The 18,573-nt window shown below is 39.9% G+C and overlaps 1 protein-coding gene across 1 annotated transcript in view; it reads right to left on the bottom strand.

The window, feature by feature from the left end:
* Positions 602-18,573, bottom strand: part of CNTN4 (contactin 4) — a 999,482-nt gene continuing 981,510 nt past the window's right edge. The window contains 7 exon segments of the mRNA XM_021070955.1: positions 602-3,260; positions 5,954-6,122; positions 13,627-13,739; positions 14,180-14,293; positions 14,296-14,365; positions 15,135-15,247; positions 17,740-17,962. Of these exon segments, the coding sequence (XP_020926614.1) occupies positions 3,160-3,260; positions 5,954-6,122; positions 13,627-13,739; positions 14,180-14,293; positions 14,296-14,365; positions 15,135-15,247; positions 17,740-17,962 (903 nt within the window). The 3' untranslated portion in view covers positions 602-3,159.

Below are 18,573 nucleotides of genomic sequence, written 5' to 3'. Positions count from 1 at the left end.
CAGGGCTCATGTGATCTAACCTAGGTCTTTCCTTTTTGTTTGCTCAGATTGTTAGCCAGAAGTTGTTTCTGTTGCTGGCAACCAGTGAACCTAACCTGCAACAACCACGGAAACTAGCAAATCAGACACATTTGGGTGAGGGTACCTATGGAGCACTTCTAGAAATACTCAAGCTTTTTTCATATTCTTTTCTCATATAGGTTATCCCAGAATATCAAGTAGAGGTCCCTGTGCTATACAGCAGGTCTCTGTTGACCATTCATTCCATATATGTGTATATGTATAACTGATTCACTTTGTTGTACAGCAGAAATTAATAGACTATACTTCACTAAAATTTTAAAAATGAAAAAAAAAAAGACGCCAGAAAAAAATAATACCTTGAGCCCTTGAGCTTGGTCAGACTCAGCTAATCCAGGGCTTCACTGATCAGATGATGAAACTGAGAGATTAAATGACTCTTTCAAGGCTTCAAGTCAGAAGCTAGGCTTTCTGATATTTTCCATCGCCTCGCAAAATAGTCATATGGTTTCCCCTGGTTTGTTTACTAGGGCACACAGGCGGGCAACTGATGCAAAATGCTACTTCAAAGACCCCTTCGATCAATTAATCAATGATTATTTATTGCAAGGCACGGTGCTAGGCACTATGGAGAGTACATGGAAGATAAGACCAAAGTCCCTGCCCTCAAGGAGCTTACAATCTAGTTGGGAAGACAAGGCATACATACAAGGAGAATTAAGTAACAATACAGGAATTAAGTTAAAAATGCAAGGTAACAGTACAAGAGATTTCCAAAAGTCGTACCTGATTAATTACTAAATGAGGGATATCGACAGGGCTTGCAGCTAATTCTGAGGAAGGATGTCACCAAGGACTGGAGTGTGGAAGGGCTTCACAGATGAGCTGGGGCTGGAGCTACTCTGGGACAGTGGGGGGATTCAAGTGACAAGAAAGAGAGGGGTGTATTTCAGGAAGGGGCAGCCATATGCCCAAAAGGCACAGAGGTAAGATCAAAAGCAAGCAGTGTTCAGGGGCCAGTGAGGGCTCAGTGTGGCTGAGTCCAAAGTTAAGCTATCTCCAGATTTAAGAGGGACCTCAAATTTAGCTTTTATCCTTTTAGCAATGGTGGGGTCAGGGGGAACCTTATCACAACAGATATCCTGAGATTAAATATAGAAAAGACTTAACTAATCAAGAGGATAGATTCAAGTTTGTTCTTCAGGATATTTATTTGTGGATTTTGTCCCTCTCTACTGCCAAAGAGGATCAGTGGTGTCTTCAGGGTTATCAATTCCAAAGGAATAGCTCAGGGTCATCTAGCTTTGGATCATGGCCAGAGACTTCTGAGTCCCTCTGTGATCTTAAATTATAACTAGCCCAGGGTGAGCTAAAAAATTCCCTGACAGGCAGGCAGGAAAAATGCTCCCAAAAGACAAGTATCTTTACAAATGACAGAATATTTATTAACAATACCTTTAAAAAAAGATTACATATGCTAGATCACTGGTAAATATCATTTACACTGGGGTTGGGAACTACCTGGGGTGCCATTTTTTTATTCATTTTATTATTTTGTTGATTTTTTTGCATATGATTTAAAATTTTGTTTTATAACATAGAAGTAACCATATCAAACTAAGAAAGGAACACAGCTTGAAATACTGACAATATTTTTTTTCCCCAGTTACCACCCTGACTTTTTACACAAGTGGAAATCCTGATTATGACTTTATTGGATAAATATAGTTAGAAGGTTGAAAAGTTAACTTATTTGTAAGCAAAAATGACAAAATTACAGGCAAATTTGAGCTCTCTGAGAAAGAAGGTGGCAGCGTGTTTACATGTGAAAATTTTTATAGAAAATTTCATTGCCTTTTATATGTACTGTTCCACTAGTGTCAGCTTACAAAACCTCCCCCATTATAACAAATAGTTCTTTTCATAAGAATACGGTTTTGTTGATATTGTCATTTTCCAATGTGTGATTTTTAAGATGTAGAAGATAAAGCTTAGAAAGCAATGAAGCTACCTATTGCAAAAGAGGAGAATCATCAAGAAACCATACCATTGTACTAAAGCTCTTTCATAGAATCATGAAGAAAATTCTTTGTGGCCACTATTTGCTGAAAAAGGAGAAATCTGGCAGACTCCATACATAATTTTGATTCAAAAGAAGGGCTCTAATATTAAAGCGATACACCTAAGAAATTTTGTAAAGGTATGAATCCATCCATAGAGAATTACTTTTTTTTGTAAAATGTACATTCAAAACCGATACATTTAAAGATAGTAAAATTATCTTTTATCCTTTGAAGGACTTGGTTGACTATAGTAACTTTTGGTCTATGATACTACAGGGTATGTAACTTCAAATGTAATGTCTAAGATAATGCTACTACAAGACAATGCTAACTTAGTCCAGGGAAAAGAAAGTCTTACCATACAATGCTAAATTCAGGGATGGGAATATTGCACAAGGTACCTCTCAGGAAGTTAGTCTAGGTTGAGATTGCATCCATTCCTGAAACCATCTCAAGTTGTGTTGAACAACAAAATCCACAATGGGGCAAGAAAACACATTGTACATGGCAAAATGACCTAACTCAGGGCAGCAGCCGTCCCAAGAGTCCTTCACCTTTAGAAGCCTTGAGTTACAGACCAAGTCTTCAGTTGTTCTGCCACTAGCTCCTTGCACAACTGTACAGGTAATTTGTGATTTATGTACCAAGATGAGTTTCCAAATCTGTCTTTAAAGGAAACATTTTCAAATCATAACTGTATGATTGTGTTGCCCATCGCATTTTACAGCAGAGGAAAAAAATTAATATCTACATTTCATGTTAACTTTAAAAAATTCTATAAAACACTAAATATATAATAAAAATATGCATATAAGGACATATGTAAACTGCTTTGGTAACATCGTATTACAGATGTCTTCAGTGCATTGCAGAGTTTCCAAAGAAACTTCAGACAAAGCTAGATTTGCTTTGAGGAAGTACTGTAGAATGCCATTCCTAAAGAAGCAAAAAACATTTTTTTTTTCCAGTAATAAGATGTACTTGAACAACAATATTACTTAGTACTGGGTGTCTTCAAAACAACTAGCTAAATGTTGCTTATATTATAAACAGCAAGTCCTTTAGATAACTTTTGTCATAAACTGGACCTGGCCGTTAGGGAGATCATGATGGTGCTGATGGCTGACAGCGCACATGCGTTTGACGTGGACGGCCCCGCTCCTCGTGCATAGGCGTCTGCAAAGAGAATAAATTCACTCAGCTTATGCGCATCCTGGCTACAAAGGAAGGTGCGGCCCTAGGGTTTTCGAAACGAAAGAAACAGATGGATCCTACTGGCAATGACCATCTCTTGTTGCCTCTTTTTTAGTCTCAGTTCTATGATCCCCTAGATATGAAGCTGGGAGCAGGTTGTGGACATCTCTGGACCTCTATTTAAGCATCTGTAAAAGGACTGTGTCCACATCTAACATGGGAAGAGACTTCAAGATGACTGGTAACATGACTGATAAATATTATGATCTACCAATGACAGAGCAAAATAAAAATTGATGTTCCCTTTTGAACACAAGCTTTGTGCTGGGCACAGAGCAATATCACAGTTCATTCCTGCAAAAACCCTACAAACACCTGGTGTGGTTATCACACCATTTAACACATAAGGAAATTGGGGTCCAGAGAAGTCTAACATAACCCAGTTAGTAAAGAGCTAAAATGGGATTCCAATTCACATCTATCTAAATATACTAATTTTTTTACTAACAACAACAAAAAAAACCTCAATCCTTTTAAAACTTTTTATTACACAGCTTAACATTTTTCACAGTAAGAAGTTACCAACTGTCATTTGAAGTTTCTTAAAGACTGTGAGACCAATAAAATGGAAAATCTCTTGAGAAAGAGATCATGTTTTGCTCACAGTTACATCTTTGTCAGCTAATAATTATACTAATAAAAATTGCTTAAATATGTTATTGTAATGAATTAAACCAAGAATCATCAGTTGGTCTTAAAAAAAAGATCCTGGAAATGATAAATGAGTGTGAAGTCAAATTTTGAGAAAGTGAGATAAATTCAACCCAAACAAACTTCTATCTTGTGTTTTTCATGGCCTAGAGATTACTTCCACATCTCACCATAAATCTGGTCCCTTTCAACAGCAGTTAGAGCCCTCTAAACTCTGATATAGAAGCCAGTTCTCCCCAGTGTTTCCAAAGACAAAAATGCCTTTAGTGCGTGTATGTTAAAAAAAAAAAAAAAAAGTGCAGTAAATAGGAACTGGGAACCTGGTTACTGGCAAATCACTCCTGAATTCAGAGCATGTCTCAGTGCAGCCTCAGCTTCCCACCTGAAGTCCTGTTCTATTCACTAACATTAACAAGTGCTTATTCAGAAGAAGGGTGACCAGTGAACATCTTTTCTTATTTGAGGCATCCACATTTTACAGATGCAGTTACAATGGCTTAGTGGATGCTTCACTATGACTTGTTATCAGCAAGAATCTTAGACTCTTTCCTTAACTGAAAAATAACATGATGGATCCTTAGCAGAGGGGCTGAAGCTCAGGGTTCTGTGGTGAGGATTTTCCACAATTTAAAATATCTCATGTCCACTGATAGCTTGATAGTTCACAACTGCAGCCTTCACTGAACCCCTAATCTCCAGACTGTTAAATCCAAAGGCCCATGAAAATATACAGTTAGATATCTAAAAGCAATCTTATTATTGTTTTTATTATTATGGTAACACACAAGACATAAAAGTTATCATTTTAACCAATTTTAAGTGTACATTTCAGTGGTACTAAATGCACTCCAGTGTTGTGCAACTAGTACTAGTATCTAGTTCCAGAACTTTTTCATCACCCCACATGGAAATCCAGTGCCCATTAAGCCACAATTCACACTACTGGTCAGTCACTACTGGCCACTAATCTGCCTCTATAGGAGTTCCCAGGTGATGCAGTGGGTTACAGATCTGGCATTGTCACTGCTGTGGCATGGGTTCAATCCCAAGAACTTCCATGTGCTACAGGCATGGCCAAAAAGGAAAAAAAAAAAAAAATCTGCATCTATGGATTTATCCATTCTTTTTTTTTAATTTCAAGTAAATAAAATCATACAACAACAAGCACAAATAATACGCTGCTGAGATATTTGTAAAACAGGGTTAAATGTATTTGGCTCAAAAAAAAAAAAAAAACCTGAAAAACAAAAAAAAACCCTCAAGAGTTCCCACTGTGGAGCTCTGGGATCAGTGGTATTTCTACAGCACCAGGACGTAGGTTTGTGCCCCAACATGGCACAGGTGGGTTAAAGGATCTGGTATTGCTGCAGCTGTGGTGTAGGTCACAACTGTGGTTCAGATCTGATCCCTGGCCCGGAGAACTCCATATGCCGTAAAAGAAAATCTTGGCTGTATGCAGACATGTTCATTTAGGCACATATGTTACATATACACATTCAAAATAAAGAGTGCCAAGTTCAAAATATTTTCAGCCAAAGACATTAAATTACTTTGTATCTAGAGATAGGCTTCAGGCATTTAAAAAACACCCTTTGCCTGTTGCTCCTGAATTATGATTTTAACTTTCTAGGCTATAACCTTGGGGTCATTGTAGATGCAAACCAGATAGATCCACAGGAAAAAATCTGAGTAACAGATCCGGGGCTGCTTTAACCTCATTTTTGATGGCCAAGTGATTAAATCCTGATTAAATCAGTCAAAACTAGTCAAACTGTCTTTTGTACAAAACTACTCGTGATCAGCAAACATCAGCTGTCTAAGGAAGGGGCATATTATTATTATAAGATATTTTTATTACAAGCCTTTTTTTAGGGGGCCTAATTTCATCCAAGCCCTGACTCATAAGGGAACTTAGGAGATAAGGCAGATAGAGAGAAAGGAGGGAAAAAAAAAGACATTCTTACTTGATATCTTTGGAATTCGAATTTGTTCACTGCTGCTGCCATCTCCCCCATCACTGAATGGCTTAATTTCTATTATATAATCTTCATCAAAGGGCAAAGAAAGCTCCACCGATGTCTTATTTGTTTCAATGACAGATGTGCTGCTTTGTCTGTTCCATCTATACAAGACCTGCCAATACAGAAAGAACAGGTGTCACCTGTTGTCCTCATGGGGGACCCAAAGATGGAACATTCATTCGTTTTCACCTCTGGGCACCATGAAATTAAGGGATACCAAGGTTGTCAAGCTGCCCACATGCACTTGGAAGGCTCATTTATAGCGTGTCTATAGCTACCACTTATCTCATGATGAGAAAAGAGTTTAAAGTCTCCTGAAGCATGGCCGCAGGGGTAGCATGACTCTAACAACATGCTGTGTGGTCTCACATAACCTCTGGAAGCTCATTAACACACCTGGAAAAGGCAGATGTACAGAGCTCAGTTACACATGAGGGCCTTTGGCATCACAATAGAGTTAGCTGCTGTGTGACCACGGTCCACTTACTTTCCCTGTCTGAGCCTCATCTCCTCATCTGAAAAGTGGGGACAATAATACCCACTTTTCTGGAAAGTCTTCAGGATTTCACAGGATGGACTATAACGAGGGACTCAAAGGAACCATGGAAGAAAAAGTGTCTCTGAAGGCTTAAAAGGAACAAGAGATACACACATGCTTGGCAAAGGTTATAAGCACGAAGACAGGCATGATAAGTTATCACTATCATGAGTCCTTTGGAGAGATGACATTTCAGCACAGGGAGAGGATGTCTGAAGGGCAAGGGAAGTAATCCCTTTTTTCTTCCCACTGGGACCCTTTTTGAGCTACAAAGAAAAGAGTGCTGTCAGGTGGCAGCCACCTTCACACTAGAAGTGTGTGTATTCCATCAGTGCACTCATGCATTTTTTTTCCTTTCCTGGTCACTGCTGCGTCAGAGTCTAGGCTGGTAGTTCACTTGGTGAGATGGTCAGCTAGCTCTCCAGAAAACACATTCACTATCTGGTGCTGCCAACTCAGGTCATCACCAGATCCAATCAGGAGCAAAAGATAAAGGCCTGGAGAGGTGCGTCTACCTTTCTGGATATAACACTCATGATGAAAACTATCCTGCAACTGCTTTCTGAAGTGTACTCTGAGCTAGGCACTTTATTGACACAACCATGTTGAACTGTCACAACAATCTGTTAATCAGGCACTACTATTCCTTTCCACAGATGAGGAAACTGAGGCCCAGAGATGTCACAGAGCTGGTGAATTGGCAAGATGAGGGTTCCTAAGCCCATTACTCCTAAGTCACAATCACCCAGTCTTTCTCTTGACAATGAAAAAAATATGGTTGGGTGAGATGAGTGGTTCTGGGTCTTGGCTCTGTGTTGGAAGCATTTGGGGAGCTTGAAAAAATACTGGTGCTCTATCCCACTGGCTCTCAACCAGGGTGGGAGTGTGGAGGAGCAATTTTGTGCCCCAGTGGGCATTTGGCAATGTCTGCAGATATCCGTGGTTGCACAATGGGTGGTGTGAGTGGGTGGGGACCAGGGATGCTATGAAACATCCTGTAACACAGAGGATGGTTCCCACAACAGAAAACTATCTGGCTTGAAGTGACAACAGTGAGGAGGTGAGAAGTCCTGCTCTAGCCCCTGTGCAGCTCTCTTGACTCAATCCCCATGGAGGAAGGGTCCAGGCCTCGGTACTTTTTAAAACAAAAAGATCTTCAGATGATGTCCATGTGGACTGGGAATCATGCTAATGATCAGGGTTCTCAATGCTGAGAATGCATCAGAATCCACCTGGAGGGCTTATGAAAACACAGACCATTGGGCCCTACCCCAGAGTTTCTGATTTAGTAGGTTTCAGGTGGGATTTGAACATCTGCATTTCTAACAAGTTCCCAGGTAAAACCACTACCCTCTGGCCCAGGCACCACACTTTGAGAACCACAATCCTGACTCATCTTTCCCCGAGACCCACTATCAATTTGGATCTGCTGAGGTTAGAGACACAGGTCACTCTACCGTTGTAAGAAAAACCAAACACAAGCAAAATTCATAAAATTCCCTTAAAATGGTTTAGATCCCATTTGTTCCCTGGCATTTCATCACCTTTATTTACGTCTCTGTAATACAAGGTTGAAAACACAATTTCCTTAAGATGGAGATTCATAAGCAGCCCACCTCCTTCTCAGAAGCGTCAGTTGTATCAAATGCAGCATCCCCTCAGTAACCATCAGGCCCAAATAAATCCTCAGGAACATTCGAGATGTCAAAGCATCTCATCACGGCCCTTCAGGAACATGAGCTGGCTGATGGGATGCAAGGGCACATCTGGCTTTGAGGAAAAAATTGCTTCTTTGATTTACTTCTGGTCCTTGCCAGAGCACAGAGAATTCAACGTTTCCAATATAAATCCAAAAGAAACACTTCCAGGAAAAAAAATGCCCTTTTTATCAGCACTGTTTATCAGTCTTGTAACACTGGGGACGGCAGTGGCACCTAAATAAAGGCTTGTAAAACCTTTATTTACATCAAACTCCTGGTTCAGCTGATTGACTGAAAGACTACACTTGCATTTCGTATAATCCAGGGTGGAAGTCAAGGAGAAAGAATGAATTTGTAAGAATAATGATCATAACATCCAACATCATGGGCATGCTTACGTGTTCACACTGTATATTCTACATGCTAACACAGATTACCTCTAGGTAGGCATGACTATTATTCTGATTTTATTATTATTTTTTATTTATTTTTTTAAATTTTCCCACTGTACAGCAAGGGGGTCAGGTTATCCTTACATGTATACATTACAATTACAGTTTTTCCCCCACCCTTTCTTCTGTTGCAACATGAGTATCTAGACATAGTTCTCAATGCTATTCAGTAGGATATTATTCTGATTTTAAAGACAAGGAATCTTAGACCTGAAGATGTCCAGCAATTCTCCCAGATTCTCATGGTCAATAAGTGGGGAACCTAGCATTCAAACCCAGGCAGTCTGGGTTCACAGCCTATATTCTTAACTAAGACCAGGTTGGCCACCATCTGTGTGACTATGGGCAAATTGCTTCTCCTCTCCGTTTTCTGTCTTCATGACTACAAAAGAAAGGAATTATACAGTAGAAAGCTAGTGGGCATACTTGGTCTGCATACTTTAATTACTGGGCCCTTAGTGGGTTTCCTTTTTTTTTTTTTTTTTTTTTTTTAGATACCAACATTTAAAAACAAAGAAATGGAGTTGCTGTTGTGGCTCAGTGGTAACAAACCTGACTAGTATCCATAAGGATTCAGGTTCGATCCCTGGCCCCACTCAGTGGGTTAAGGATCTGGAATTGCTGTGAGCTGTGGTGTAGGTCGCAGACATGGCTGGGATCTGGCAATGCTGTGCCTGTGGTGTAGGCCAGCAGGTGCACCTCCAATTCGACTCCTAGCCTGGGAACTTCCATATTCTGCAGGTGCAGCATTAAAAAAGACAACAACAACAATAAAAACAAATAAATAAAAAGCAAGAAAAACTATACATGATATAATTGTGAGTTCTACTAAAAATTATACCTATACAGTAGGTATACCAGTCTACATTCCTGTCTGACAACAAGTGGCTGGAGCTGAGACGTTACTGTCTATTCTGTATAAGCACAGACTCTGTAGTTTGTCAACAGTCTCCAACTCTTCCCATTGAATCACAATGGCATGTGCCTACTTCAGGATCTTTGCACATCCTATTTACTACTCTCAGAACACTCTTTCCCACAAAGCTACCTATCTTATTCTTCCTTTTTTTCATGGCCCAACTAAAATTTCACACCTCAAAAGAGGCTTTTCCTGGGCTTTATTTAATATAATATCTCTCCTGTCTATCCCACGGCACTGTCTATTCACCTCACTCTGAGTTATTTATCTTGGTAGCACTTTCTTACCACTTGATCTATTTGTTTATTGCTGGCAGGCATAAGTGGCTAAAAGAAGGGACTATGAATCCACAGTGTCTGTATTCAGATCCCAGGTCTTCAACATACTAGCTGTGTTAATAACACTGTAACATAGGCTTGAATGTTGCTAAGAGAGTAGATATATAAAACGTTTCCTCTCCACAAAAAGAAATAGTAATTATATGATGGGTTTGAGGTGTTAGCAAATGCTCATTTTGTCATCTATAAATATATCAGATCATCATATTGTATACCTAAGCCTTCACAATGTTATATATCAATTGTATCTCAATAAATCAGTGAAAAATACCAGCTATGTGAAGAATACCAAGTTACTAAACTCTGTGCCATGAGTTCTTTATCTATAAAACTGAGCCTAATAACTACACCTACTTCATGGATTATTATAAAGGTAAAACGAATTTGAACAGTGTTTGGCACTTATATTGACAGTATTTGCTAAAAGGATTAATTTAACTTAATCCATTTATGTAAACCTACCTGGCTCTGTAGACAGTTTAGTTTGTGATACTGAAACTAGACATTCTCTTTTTAGCTCAAGTGTCATAAAGTACTTTGACAATTTGTGCTGAAGGAATATTTTTGGCCTTAAACCTTCTAAAGCCAACTTCTTTTTGAGACTGTTTACTCAAGCAGAAATCTCACAAATCTAAATGATTTAGGTAAAAAAATATACATATAATTTTTAAAAAACTCTCTATCCCTAAATTTACATTGTATATGTAGCATTTCAATATCTCTAACCAGTTACGGAGAGATTCCTTGGGAATCTAAATGGGGATGTGCAGAGAGTCTGGTTCCACCAGTCCCAGCCCTCAAGAGAAAGGAAGGAATTGAAACGAACTGGAAATCAAGAAGAACCCAGAAAGGGCCCTTCACTTCCACCTGGGGTAACTGTGTTGCTCCTTCTCTTTCTTCTACTGTTAGCACATGTGGTTTCTGCAACATTTTACACACTTGATACCCTCCCATCAGAGATGCTTCCTAAGGCATGAAATACCCAACTCAGAGGTGCCACTGGATTTTTTATAGATATACTGTAGATCTATAAAATATAATGAATCAATATGAAAAACCATATTTGGGGGAAAATGCCTAAATCCATGCCTCTCCTTGTGTTGTATTTTTAGTTTCTCCTATCTGTCCTTTCCTTGATTTCTTGATAGGACTCTGTATCTTAACCTGTGGTGTCATTTTTTGTTTCTGTTTTTTAAATTAAGTCTGTGATTGAGCCCTTGTGATGAATATATTAAATATATACATTTGGGGTCTTTTTACCCCCCAGTAATTGCTTATATCATCTGACCTGCTGCTTTTACCTGGAAAGATTCTGTCTTGTTCAGATATAACTTGTTCCAATGTTTTATTCCAGTTCTATAGAAATAAAATATTTCTCCAATCCTACATGAAGCTCTTCTGGTAGGCGAATTACTCCATCTTGGTCTTGCACTGTTTTATCCTGCCACACCCACCCAATTCTGTGCGACTCAAGTGAATCTCCTAGATGTCTGCAAAAGTGTCTGCTGAGTTAAAAATTATATATATATGTATATATATATATATATACATATATATATAAATGAAGGGCCTTCTTAGCAATGTACTACCAAGACAAGCTCCTGTGAGAGTTTCTGAACGGGGGCAGGAAGACGAAGAAGTGGCAACTCAATGATACTCATTTACCAATTTTTCTTCTAAAAATACTATAATCTTTCAGGCTCAGTTCACTGAAGCAAACTTCTGCTTGCCTATAGATCCCCACCCCATGAGAGCTGAGGGCCCTCCAAGTTACCTTCCTTGAGGGCCTTTGGTTTTCACATCTGTAAAATGAAGGGCTTTGGCTGAATCTTATCCCAGGATCTCTTGCTCAGCTAACATTTTTCCTGGGTCCCTGAAATACTTTAGGTAGCTCCCTGCCTTTCCATTTTATTTCAGCACAAGCTTCAATATGAGCTGAAACTTTCTACATTTTTTTGTGTGTGTTTTTTTCCTGTCTATTCTACTGAGCAACACCAGAAGCAGGGGAAAAGACTTTTTTGTTTTTTGTTTTTTTTAATCCTCTCCCTTGGTTTGGTTAAATTAATTCAGTCAGATCACATGTGCATCTCTTTCCTGTTGTGATCAAAGTCCTCACAGTGTTAGCCTGGACCAGAACCCAATATTGCAAGGGCTTTCTGCACTCCTGTTTGCTTTCTTTGCTTCGTTTGAGTCTACTCTTTCCTCATTCCATACTCCATCCTTCCCAAGCCCATATTTCTCCTGTCCTGTATAAAACTGATATGATGAACTCCTTACCATGATATCTCATTAAGAGACTAATGATTTAGGAGTTCTGGAAATGAGGGCTCCCTTCTAAAACCGTGGTGAATGTACCCTTGGCTGGAGAAGTCAGGGTGATGATTCAGGAACACTGCTCTTGGGGCCCGCAGTCTGGGGATTCACAGTAAGTCATCAGCCAATTACAATTACCCAAGGATATGGAAAGGACTTTTCAAGATCTGACAAACAGAGAGAGCTCTGGCCATTGGGGAGGGCTTCTGATCTCAGGCCCCAAAGATGAGTGGTTGGTTAAGGATGTGGATGTAAGAGGAGGCAGCCCCAGAGAGTTGGAAGAGGGATGCAAAGGCTCAGAGAACAATGGAGATACTAGAAGATTTCTCCTTCAGTAACAGAGAAATGAGTCCCAGAGGGGTTAAATGATTTACCTAAAGTCATATAGTGATTAAAGGACCAAAACTTGATGGGTTTTGCTCTACTCTAGAAGACCCTTCCAGAAAAGTTTGATTTTAAAAATGAGTTAAAATCAGATGAGTTCTCAAGGAATATTTCTCTGCTGGCAGAACACAAATCATGGTGCCACATAGATGAAGGAAAATTGTCCATAGCAGGGAGGGTTTCTGAATCCCTCACTAACGTATCACCCAAAGCTCTACCACCAACTCTCAACTTCCCACCCCAGTCCTGACTTTACTAAGCGCTCTCCAATAGCCCTGCTTTCTGTAACTCATGCCTGCCAGCACTGTCAAAATGCTATCGCAATACCTCCATGCAAAAATGCCACAACCTGGCAGTCTGCAGGCTTAATTCATCTTGCAGACTGGTTCTGTTTGGTCCCGTGTTGCATTGCCTCAAATGTTGTTTAACAGTAAAATTAAAAAAGATATTTATAATGCCTTTTAATTGTGGGACCAGGGTGACATACTTTAAAGTCAGGCTAACATTTATGGGATCAGGCAAATGAATTTCCTAAAAAAATCCTGGCTTCTTTGTATCTATATAAATGTCCCTAACAATAGGAATGTGGACAAAAAAGACTGATCCTGAGTAATGCTGAGAAGTCACTACTGTTGATTTAAACATCTAATTAAAACCAGAACAAAACAAAGCAGACACGGGAAATGTTAAAATCGTGGTTCTTCATGATTTTTTGGTGACCCGACCACAGGGTCTTTTACTATTTCTGATTGACTCTGCCTAAGCCCAGAATTTAGGTGATTCTCTAAATCGTGGCCAGCTGTCATGGACCATTTATAAAACTCAGACTAAACCACTCTTCAGTAGAGATTTGGAAAAAGGCTCTGAGACCATCATCAGGGGAGATGAGAAGAAGGTTCATAAGACTCATGTGAACAGTCTGTCCCCACTAACAGCAGGATTAGGTGCTTTTGCAAAAAAGAAATTACCCACTTTGTATCCTTTTACTTCCGACTCATTATCCAGGGCCTTCACTTGATCCCAATTCAGGATAATTTTGGAGTCCGATGAATTCCATATGATGTTTCCAGGGGGTTGACTTGGCGCTATAAAAAAATTAAGATATACGAAGTCACAGATTATTAAGTCTCAATGGATTCTGAGGAATATCTCCTTCCTAGATATTTGAGAATTCGAGAGTAGAGGCAATTTAACGGGCTATTGCACTAATATGTGTCTTCAAGGTCACTAAAATCTGACGAGATACGGCAGCGCAAATGGAAAAAGATTCAGTTGGTCGCCTAACGTTTATAGCTAAAAGAAGTAGCCCTTCCCCAGTGGGGAGAAAACATTTATCTTTCTGTCGTCTGGAGCAATGAATTTTGCATGGTATTCAGAAAGGTTCAGTTAAAATGCTAAGGTAAATCTGAATCTCCATAATGATACCAATTAGTATGCAAATGATCACAGGGAGGGAGGAATGGGAACAGAATTTGGAGTATGTTTAATGAATTCCTAAAATATTTCTGAGCAAGGGTGTTCTCACGTGGTTTTCTGGTTGTCACGTTGACCGTGGCACTGGAAGGGCCTGTCCCAGCAGAATTATAGGCCTTGACAGCTAAATGATACAGAGCGCTGCCTTTCAAGTTGGTGATTTTGTTGAGGTCTGATTTCCTACTGTTCGTATTTTTCTAGCATTTTCTTCCTTGTCTTCGTGTCTCCAATACTTAACCTGAGGTGGGGGAAAACAAAAGGGAAGACCTTGATATTTCCAATGTTATCAGGTGATTTTTTTTTTCTTAAATACAAGATTCTGATGACAGAGTTAATTTTCTGTATAGCAAGTACAAGCAAAGCTTTCAGAACCAAGAGCTTTGGATTTACTGAGAAATTGTCCGCAATAAAAAAGGCTTCTCTGTCTCACTCAGTGAGTTAAGGCTCTGGTGTTGCCATGAGCTGTGGGGTAAGTCACAGAGGCAGTCAGATCTGGTATTGCTGTGGCTGTAGTGTAGGCCGGCAGCTGCAGCTCCAGTCGGAGCTGGGAACTTTCATATGCTATGGGTGTGGCCCTAAAAAGACAAAAAACAAACAAACAAACAAAAAAAAAACCGCCCCTGCCACACCCTGCTTTGTTCTTGCTTCATAGTGAGATGTAAATGGGCACAGCCATTGTTAGCTATGTCTCCCTCTTTCCCCTACTTGTTGTGAGCCAAAATGATCCTGGGTGTATCAGTAGCCAGAGCTAATTCTGCTAACTGTCTTATACATGCTTACACCTCCATGGATTTTGACAGATGTCTTTGGAGAGTGCCACAGAGAGGGGTCCTCTCATAGCAGAATGCTCAGTTCTTCCATGCATGCTCCTCTAAGAAATCACTATTCTCTAACACAAATGCCTCTAAATGGGACTCTAGGTCTTTTCTTCATCAGAATATGTCTAGAAGGTTCTTAGTGAGAGGTAGGACCCTTTCCCAAAACCAAGGCACCTATCTCTTGCTTACCTCATACCCTTGTATCCGTCCTCTATTCTTCTCCATGGGGGAGGCCCAGAAAACTTCAATGTCTGTTGCAGAAAGACTTCTGGCGAAAATGCTGGCTGGTGGCTTGCTGGGTTCTGCAGGTGTATATGGAAAAATGTATTACTCAATCAGCTGTATCAGAATAGACATTGAGAAACTGGCATTAGAAGTGCAAAGAATCCTTGATTATAGAAGAGTCCTTAATGATTATGACCCAAACACTCATTTTATAGATGAGCCATGATTAACAGTTTGGAGGGGGGTGGTGATGGAGATGGTGATGAAGAGACTTGTTCAAAGTCTTTGGCTTCTAACTTTGGGAGCAGGTAGAAGGAAGGTAACCAGGGCACTTAAGTTTAAGCAACAAGTTCTCACTGTCAGCCATTTATTTAACATACATCATTCTTAATTAGCATCTGTCACAGGTCACTGTTCCAGTCACTGGTTATGAAAATGGGAAGAAAGAAAAAGGAGAGTCAACTGACATGACTGTATTTCAGGAGTGCCAGACAACAGTTCAGTTCTGAACATTCCCCTATGTGGTCTTGTACAAGTCTTTATGATTTCTGGGCCTTAGCATCCTCACTTGCACAGTAGAGTCTGGACCAAGACTGTCCACCAAATTTCAGTTATTTTTGCCAGATTTTTGCCATTTTTATATGGTAAGATTTTTTTGGAGTTCCCATTGTGGCTCAGTGGGTTGATAACCCAACACTGTCTCTGTGAGGATGTGGGTTCAGTCCCTGGCCTCACTCAGTGGGTTAAGGATATGGCTCTGCTGTTAGCTGCAGTACAGGTTGCAGATACAGCTTGGATCCCGAGTTACTGTGGCTTTGGCACAGGCCTGCAGCTACAGCTCCGATTCAACCCCTAGCCCAGGAACTTCCATATGGTGGGTGTAGCCATTAAAGAGAGTTAAAAAAAAGATTTAGCTTTCAGTGGTCTTTCCTAAAGAAAAACCTAGGAATGTCATGGACCATAATATTCATGAAATCCCGGTTTTGATTTGATAGCTGTGTTTTTCCTGACATAATTCAAATCTGTATATAAATATTACAATTATTTATTCTTAAAAGTTCATCTAGTACCATTTACAGTTACCTTGGGTACTCCCTCTGGGATGCACATGACATTCCAGAAAATGTAGGACATGGAGACCACTAAGGTTTTGTCTATTTTTATGATTCTATGTATGTGTTACTTCATTTAGGATTTGTTAAAGGTCTGTGTATCATACATATTTAGACACTGGCAACACAAAAGTAAAAAATAATAGCTGGCACTCAAGAAAGTAACCTTAAAGAGTATATCAAACTAAAATTCAAAATTTATAATACATTGAGATAAGAATTATAACAGAGGAATGTTAAGATACAAGGGAAAAGAGAAGCACCTCCCTCAGCTGGCCTGGTGAAATGAGAAGGCCTTGGTTGTTTGAGGTGAATTTTGAAGGATGACCATGAAATGACAAGGTGGGTAGGACAGGGAACATTAAGAGAAGTGGAAGCATGTGCTAGGGGCTCAAGCTTATTGAGATGATTGCAAGTCCTTTGGCTGTGGTTGGAGCGTGGAATATGCAGGGACGAACGGCAGGAGTGAGGTAGAAAAGAGAGGCAGGAGCTGGACCATGGAGGCCACTGAGTCTAAGGGGCTGACTTCTCTATCGGGGGTGGGGGTGGGACAACTTACTGCACCTTCACTTACTCTAAATCAATCACTTAATTTTTAAATATTTTACTGTGGGCTCATTCAGAACATCACCTCTGAAACAATGAAGGTGAAATCCAGCGGTGATGAAGATCATGTGAAAGGCATTTTGAGAGCAGGATAGCATAGAGGCAGTAAAACTGAGTGAGAACTTGTGAATATGATAACTTTGTGGATGTCACTGCTTTGTGACTTACTCTTTCCTTTAATAATGGAATAATTTATGAATACCATATGATGATAAGAAGAAAAGTGGATGGGAGTTCCCGTCGTGGCTCAGTTGTTAACGAATCCGACTAGGAACCATGAGGTTGTGGGTTTGATCCCTCGCCTTGCTCAGTGGGTTAAGGATCCGGCGTTGGTGTGAGCTGTGGTGTAGGTTGCAGATGCGGCTCAGATCCCGAGTAGGCTAGCGGCTACAGCTCCGATTCAACTCCTAGCCTGGGAACTGCCATATGCCACAGGAGTGGCCCAAAAATGGCAAAAATACAAAAAAAAAAAAAAAAAAGAAGAAGAAAAGTGGTGAGAGAAATGCACATTATATTTTGATATTGAAATAAAGGTGTACAATAAAATACAATTCTGTTAAAAAGTAATATAATATAATATGTAAATAGATAGATATCTTGCATGGTACTGGTGATTTTGGTTCTCGGCAATGGAATGAATGGATAACCATTTGTTTGTATACATTGTGCAGTTGCTGTCTTTCTAAGAGATTGGTGGTAAATAATGCAAGAGACTTTCCACATTACACTTTTCTTGAATCAGGCTATGCCTTCAATTTATGGACAAAGTGCTAAATCGATTGTATGTCTTAAAATCAATATTTCAGCATTGAAGAAATAGCAGACATCTAGGCAGCATAAGCCAGCCATACCTTCTTCTGCAGAATATACCACCGTGGTGGGACTGAAAGGGCCTTCTCCTTTGTTGTTGTAGACACCCACTTTAACCTCAAAGGGAGAGAAGGGACGCACACTCTCATTCCTGAACACGTATCTGGAGGCGTCAGCAGAGGCCAGCACGGTCAGCATCCAGATCATTTTGCCATAGGGCCGGAAGGCCACCACGTAACCAAAGCCTCTGCCATTCTGTAATTCCTCGGAACCGTCTGGGAAGGAAGGCAGGAGGTCTTCAGTGATTGCAGTAGTTGGATTCAAATCCTACACGGTTTTATCCCACCATTCACCTCTTCTCTACATTCTTCCCCACCTGTCTTATTGTGGGCTTTGTCAAGAGTCATCAATTTGGGCCTCATCACTAGTCTGCCTTAGATATTGAGGGGGGATTGAAGCAGGGTTAAAAATCAAGGATACCTGCAGTAGAGAGCCTGGATTCCTGATGGAGGAGACCTAGCTCTGAAAATGTTGGAAAGGGCTGTGAAAGACCCTGGACAGTTGATCTAAAACTTAACATTTCCAACATGTACCATCTAATATGAATCTTCTTCCTGTGCCACATATATATTACATATGTTCTTTTTTCTTGTTTTGTCTTCCCCGTCATGATTGCTTTTTCCTGTGATGAAGTAAATTACAACTTAACAACTAATGGAAAGCACCCTCTTTTCCAGCTGCCCATTAATGTTATGAGAGGAAGTGTTTGCTCTCAAATGGATTTTAGCTGTTAAAAACAGAGGCAAAAACTTCCTAGGTATGTTTAACACAGAGACAAATAATAAAATAGCCTAGACTAATGTACGCTCCTTTTC

Source organism: Sus scrofa, chromosome 13 (assembly GCF_000003025.6).
Source record: "Sus scrofa isolate TJ Tabasco breed Duroc chromosome 13, Sscrofa11.1, whole genome shotgun sequence".
Classification (NCBI taxonomy): Eukaryota; Metazoa; Chordata; class Mammalia; order Artiodactyla; family Suidae; genus Sus; species Sus scrofa.
The sequence above is the reverse complement of the archived record's forward strand: the minus strand, read 5'-3'. Positions and strand labels throughout refer to the sequence as shown.